The 6,672-nt window shown below is 51.7% G+C and overlaps 1 protein-coding gene across 1 annotated transcript; it reads left to right on the top strand.

Moving 5' to 3' along the window:
• Positions 1 to 1,275: 1,275 nt before the first annotated feature.
• On the top strand, positions 1,276 to 3,531 carry LGALS3 (lectin, galactoside-binding, soluble, 3). The gene is given in 6 exon segments (XM_009996453.1): positions 1,276 to 1,293; positions 1,608 to 1,632; positions 1,635 to 1,948; positions 2,152 to 2,240; positions 2,506 to 2,674; positions 3,376 to 3,531. Coding segments are annotated over 6 exon segments (771 nt in total).
• The last annotated feature ends 3,141 nt before the right edge of the window (positions 3,532 to 6,672 follow it).

The raw sequence follows: 6,672 nt of genomic DNA, 5'->3' as shown, positions 1-6,672 counted from the left end.
AGCTGTGCCCCCGGGCTGGAGCAGGACAATCCACCAGCAGCCTGTGGCTCCACCAGCCCTGACCCGGCTGGATGCAGCCCGGGGGGGTTGGCAGGAGCTGTGCCCACCCGTGGCTTCACCCTCCAGAAACACGGGTTTCAGAACACCCAGACAAAGCCGGAAGGGAAAGAAAAGCTTTGTGAGATACGGGCTGTGCAAACAGTCGGGGCTTCTGTGGCTTAAAACCCAGGCGGGCCCGGGAGGAGGAAGGTTTGAGGGAAAGGGGTTATTTGTTGGCTGTAAAAACTCGGGGGCTTTGGTTTTTCCCGAGGCAGGATCTGCCCTGACCACTGTGCACGTGCCTTGTTCTTCCCAAGAGCATTTCTTTTCCTTCTCTGTTTTCAATTTGGAATTTTCCTTTCCCTGTTTCTGCCTCTCCCTTTTTTCATTTTTTTTTCCCTTTTCCCCACCTCCCGGTGTGTGAATGTTCCCTTTGACGGGAGGAATCCAGAGGCTCTTCCTGCCCGCAGGCAGCGCTGCCTCTGGCCCCACCGCAGCACAAGGACTCGGTGTGGACTCAAAAAGCCTTTAAAGCAGCTTTTATCCAGCGAGGGACAAGCAGAGATGGGAGAGGGGGGACAGAGGGGACCTTCACCACCCTCCTCACACCCCTTTCCAGGCCTGTCACAAGTGTCTGTCCCATGTCTCGTGGGGTGGCTGCGTGTCCCCTCAACGTGCTGTGCTGGTTTTGTAACACCCCCCCCCCCCAACCTGATGTTTGCTGCTCTGCCCTCCTCACCCCCTCCAGGATTTGATTTGGGGTTTTTAAAGTGGGAATAATCTCTGGGTTGGTGCCTGGGGGATGGGGAAGTGAGGAACTGTGGCTGGTGTGTGGGACAAAACCTCCCCCGTGACACGGGTGGGCACTGACACCATGTTACTCATCCCAGCCAGGGCAGGGAGGTGGCTCTGTCCCCCACGACCAGGCCAGGGGGATGTTGGTGTGTCCTCCCATGACCAGGGCAGGGGATGTTGGTGTGTCCCCCCATGACCAGGGCAGGCAGATGTTGGTGTATGTGTCCCCCACACACAGCCAGGGCAGGAAGGTGACATTTTCCATCCCCTCAGCCAGGGCAGGGAGGTGGCTGGAGCTGTTGGCTCTGCCTCCAGGTATGCAATGGGGACTTCCCAAGTTCCAGCCCCTTGGAACTGCAGCTCTCCCCAACATTCCCTGGCTTTCCCTGGTGTGGGTTAAAAATGACTCAAGTGTCTCTTTGTCTTTTTGTTTCAGGAAAAATGTCGGACGGGTTCTCAGTAAGTACAGATTTCTTGAAAACAACAGGTGGGGGCTGTGGCTGTTGCCTTGAAGTGGGGACCTTTGGTGGGGGTGGGTGGGAACGTGTCTTTGCCAACCTCCATAGCTCCTCCAGTCCACTCCAGTTCCACCAGCACTTACTGGTTTTCCAGAAACAGCCTGGGCACTCACCCCCCTACCAATGGGGAGCAGCTGAGTTCTTGCCCTCTGCACATGCTGTTGGTGACAAAAGGCGGATGTTGGGAGGACACAAGGTGACCCCAGGGTTAATGTCACCCCCCCCTAACCCTCCTCCTCTCCCCTCTGTTCCCAGTTATCGGATGCTTTGCCCACTGGCAACAACAACCCCAAGGCTGGCCCTCCTGGGGGAACCAGCCACCGGCTCCTGGGGCCTTCCCGGTGTATCCTGGCCCTCCGGGGACCTACCCTGGAGCACCAGGAGCTTATCCTGGAGGACCAGCAGGACAGGGACCATTTCCAGGAGCACCTGGAGTATTTCCTGGAGGACCAGCAGGACCAGGACCCTTTCCAGGAGCACCTGGAGTATTCCCTGGAGCTCCAGCAGGACCAGGACCGTATCCTGCCCCGGGACAACCACCCAGTGGCTCTGGATTTGGGCCTCCCCCTGAACAGGGAGGACCAGCTCCTCCCATGGTAACAGCTTCATCATATTACAAGGGTTTCTCTGTCTTCACTGCCAGGTTTTGCTCAGCCACGGGAGGGACCTGGGGCTGGCTGTCCCTGGGAGGGGTGGCAGGGGTGGTCACTGTGTCACAGTGCTGTCCTGGTGTGTTGTCACCAAGCATTTGGCTTGTCACATGCTCCTTTGCTAACACCAAATCCCTCTTGTCTCCCAGAAAGTCCCCTTCGAGCTGCCCCTGCAGGCAGGACTTGTTCCTCGGCTGCTCATCACCATCACAGGGACCATCAACCCCAAACCAAACAGGTACTGGGGGTGTCCAGCTCCAAGAGGGAGGGTGGGGAGTGTTTCCATGGAGTGCTGCTGGTTCGAGTTGGAATTTGCTTTCCATTACACCCATATTACAAAACATAAACATGTAAATGCCCCGTAACCGACCAACAGGGTCTGTGGGTTTTTTTTTCTGTGCCCACTTGCTGCTACTTCTGGCAAGGCTCAAAACAGAGCCCAGGGTTGTGGGTTGTGGGTTTTTTTTTAGCAAAAAGCAGCAAATCCATCATTTCCTTTGCAGGTTTTCACTGGATTTCAAGAAAGGGAATGACATTGCCTTCCACTTCAATCCCCGCTTCAACGAAGACAACAGGAAAGTCATCGTCTGTAATTCCATGTTCCACAACAACTGGGGACAGGAGGAGAGGACAGCTCCCAGGTTTCCATTTGAAGCTGGAAAACCCTTCAAGGTAATCAAAAAGAGCCCCAAAATTCAGTCCTAATGTGCCTACAGCACCTGCACCATGTGCTGGGAGGGTTTGGTCAGGGCTGGGTAATTTGGATTTGGGTAAAAGGATTTGTTTTAAGGACCTTGATGCTTTTGTGCAAAATCAGCTCCCAGAGGTGTTTTTGGGGCTGTCATCTGGTGCACCTCCCTGGCTGTCCAACGCAGCAGCTCCCACAGCACCTTCTCTGTGCTTCTTACCCCCTCCTGCAGGCACAGGTGCCCAAGGTATAACTTCTCCCCACTTCTGTTATTCCCATTTATTATTAAACCCTCCAGTCATTCTGCAGCAGGTTGGGCAGGTTTCTGTGAAGCATTCTCCCTGTGAGCAGCCCAGCTTTCTTCATCAGCTTTGTCTCCTGCCAACCAGGTCCACACTTGGTGCAAACGCAGCTCTTGCTGTGTGAACTGTAGGGTCCAGCTCTTTGATAACACTGTCACAGTCATGAGGAGACAGGAATTGTGGACTAAAACACGAAGAAGGAAGAGGACAGCAGGGCTTGGGGGAAGGCAAAGGTCAAAAAATGTTTTTGCAGCTGAGAGTTGCTGCACCAGCTTGTCCACATGCCACCGGGCTGGGCCCAGCAGGCAGCAGCCTTTAGCCAGTCTGTGGCTTGAAACTTCCTCCTAGCACACATCCAATGTGTTTTGGGGATTTAATTCCAGCTCCAGATCCTCTGTGAAGTGGATCACTTCAAGGTAGCAGTCAATGATGCTCACTTGCTGCAGTACAACTTCCGTGAGAAGCAGCTGAAGGAGATCACCAAGCTGTGCATCGCCGGGGACATCTCCCTCACCAGCGTCATGCCCACCATGATATGAACCCCCCCTGGTCAATGCTGGTGCAAACTGAGTGCTCTTCACCTGTCTCTTCACACAAGTGCCTTCTTACTTTTAACACTTTGAGGTAATAAAACGTACTTTCACCAGGAAAACTTGGTTTCAGTCAGATCTCAAAAGACATGAGACCCTCCAACATGCTGAGTTCAAGTGTGGAACACATCTGAGCTCTTGGAGACAGAGAAGTCCTTTGCTGAAGGGTGAAGAGTAGGAGCTGTTTGATTTGGATGGAGAGGAGTGCTTGGGAAAGCAGCCTGTGGTGAACAGCTGCTGGCCCTGGGAACTAGGGGTGTGATTTTCAACCCCATCTTCTTCAAGTACGATCTGGTAACTCCGTATTTTTAGCCCCAGTTGCTCTGCTAGGAAGAGCAGTTCTTCCTTTTTCAAGAGGAATCAAAATAGTGCAGTAAAGGACTTCAGATCCCCCCAGGGGAGGAGGAGGGGCTGGGTTGTGTGTAATCCACAGAATCATCATGACTGGAAAAGACCTCTAAGGTCACCTGTCCAACCATAAACCCCTGCCCCCCAAAAAGCCGCTCTAGAGCATGTCCTGAAGTGCCTCATCTACAGGGTTTTTAAATCCCTCCAGGAATGGTGACTCCACCACCTCCCAGGGCAGCCCATTCCAGTGTCTGATCACTCTTTCAGTAAATAAATTCTTCCTCATATCTAGTCTAAACCTCCCCGGCACAACTTCAGGCCATCTCCTCTAGTACTCTACAGAGTTGTCACTTCAATGAAGTTTTCCCCTAGAAAAGACTGGGAAAGAGGGAAAACTCCTAAGCTTGTGATCCTGACCAGAATGAGGTATTTCAGGAGGAGATTCAGAGCTGGAGAGAGCAAAACCTCTCTCCTTAGACCATGGTTAGAAAAGTCACCCCTCTCCTTCATTTCAAAGGCCTATTCTGCCCTTTTGGTGGCCCAAATCTGGGTGTTCTGAACCCATCCTGCTCCCAAGGGAGATCCAATTTACACAAGTGTTACAGACTCCACGAAACGGGCCATGAGCCTCGTGCTTCCCTCCCCTCATAACTCCTGCATGAGTCAACACTGATGGCAAGGGTGGGGAGAGTTATTGGCAAATTCACCTCATGAGTCAGGCTTGTTAAAAAAAAAAATGTTCCCCTTGCTGTGAGTCATTCTCCTGGTCTTGTCTGCAAAACAGGAACAGTGCAACAGCCACTGCTGGAGTTCTGAAGGATCTCTTTAACGTGTCTTGTCCTCTTTTATAACATTGAGTTCAACCAGGCCAAGTGCAAGGTCCTGCACCTGGGCTGGGGCAATGCCAGGACAAATACAGGCTGGGTGGAGAATAGATTGAAAACTCTGGAGAAGCACTTGGGGGTGATGGTGGATGAGAAGCTCAGCAGGAGCCAGCACCATGCACTGGAGCCCAGAGACCACCGGTGTCCTGGGCTGCATCCCCAGCAGTGTGGGCAGCAGGGCCAGGGAGGGGATTGTCCCCTCTGTTCTGCTCTGCTGAGACCCCCTGCAGGGCTGGGGTCCCCAACTCAGAGAGGACATGGATCTGTTGGAGAGTCCAGAGGAGGCCACAGAGATGATCCCAGGGCTGGAGCAGCTCTGCTCTGGAGACAGGCTGAGAGAGTTGGGGTGTTCAGCCTGGAGAAGAGAAGGCTCCAGGGAGACCTTAGAGCAGCTTCCAGTGCCTGAAGGGGCTCCAGGAAAGCTGGGGAGGGGCTTGGGACAAGGGCAGGGAGGGATGGGATGAGGGGGAATGGCTAAAAACTGTAAGAGGGGAGATTTAGGTGAGACATTAGGAAGAAATTCTTTGCTGTGAGGAGGGTGAGACCCTGGCCCAGGTTGCTCAGAGAAGCTGTGGCTGCCCCATCCCTGGCAGTGTTGAAGGGCAGGTTGGATGGGGCTTGGAGCAACCTGGTCAGGTGGGAGGTGTCCCTGCCCATGGCAGGGGGGTTGGGACTAGATGGTATTTAAGGTCACTATGAACTCAAACCATTCTATGATTCTTTGATTTATCCTTAGAGGTGCCCAGTTACAGCCAGCAGTGGTGAAATGTCTTCCAGAAGGTGCAGTAGGATAGACCAGCAAACTGCTGCCCTGCCTTAAAACATCTGTGTCAGATGTCAGAAATCTCATTAACCCTCTATTTATTCTACAGTGTTGAAGCCTGAAGAGAGCAGGCAAGTCATTAAGAGCCCCCTGTTGGAAATTGTCTGTATAACTGGAGTTCAGTAATGAAGAAAGTTGGTCCCAGCACAGTAACACCAGGTGCCATGAGCTTCCTCTCTTTATTTCAGCACAATCAGTACAGGATAAAATTGCAGGGTAAAACTCAACTCAGCAGCAATGGCTCCTGCATCACTTTTGTTTGCTTTAAAATAAAGGTCGGTGGAAGAATGTGTGTATTACAAGAAGCAGCCCAGGCCAGGTATTGGTTAAAAACAAAACAACTGGAGATACTAATATATATATATACACCCTATATTTGAGTAGTAGTAACTGGCACACTCCTTGTGCCTAAATATGTTACAGTCCAGATGAGAACATGCATAAAGAAAGGGATGAGAGAAGAGGCTGTGATTGAAAAGTCAAGTGTTCAAAGAAAGAGGTTGAGAGATTTTCACATGAAAAAGCAAAGAGGGAGCAGGGTTTGGCTTGAAGGTACTTAAGATATTCAACAGATAACTGTGTCCTTACAGGAAACAATACTCTATGCCTATTTTAATGCAGTGCCAGGAAAAGATATTTATCTGTCTTGGAAATCCTTATTCTGAGATAATTTCTGCTATTACAAAGCATGTGGTGGTTAAGCTCCAGGAAGACTCCCACAGGAAAGAGTTACAAGCCCAGCCACAGCTGCTGATGAGGCAGAGCTGCTAATGCACAGCACCCTGGAGCCCAAGGGTGCAGCTGCACCCTCCCAACAGCCACCAAGCAACACACAGTGCTTGGGGGGATGCAACAGGCTGAGTCTGCCCCCCTAGAAGGTGCCCTAGTGTCAGAAACAGCTAGTCTGATGGGCATCTTACTAGAATAATTCATGAGGTGAGTTAAGGTCAAGACAGAGAAGCTTAAAGGCAAAGAGTTTCACAACTTGAAGTAGACAAGAAATGCATTATACAAAAATAAAGATATTTCAGGTTG

The sequence above is a fragment of the Chaetura pelagica genome, unplaced genomic scaffold (assembly GCF_000747805.2).
Source record: "Chaetura pelagica isolate M959 unplaced genomic scaffold, ChaPel_1.0 scaffold274, whole genome shotgun sequence".
Taxonomy (NCBI): Eukaryota; Metazoa; Chordata; class Aves; order Apodiformes; family Apodidae; genus Chaetura; species Chaetura pelagica.
Note: the sequence above shows the minus strand (reverse complement) of the source record. Positions and strands in the feature narration are given on the sequence as shown.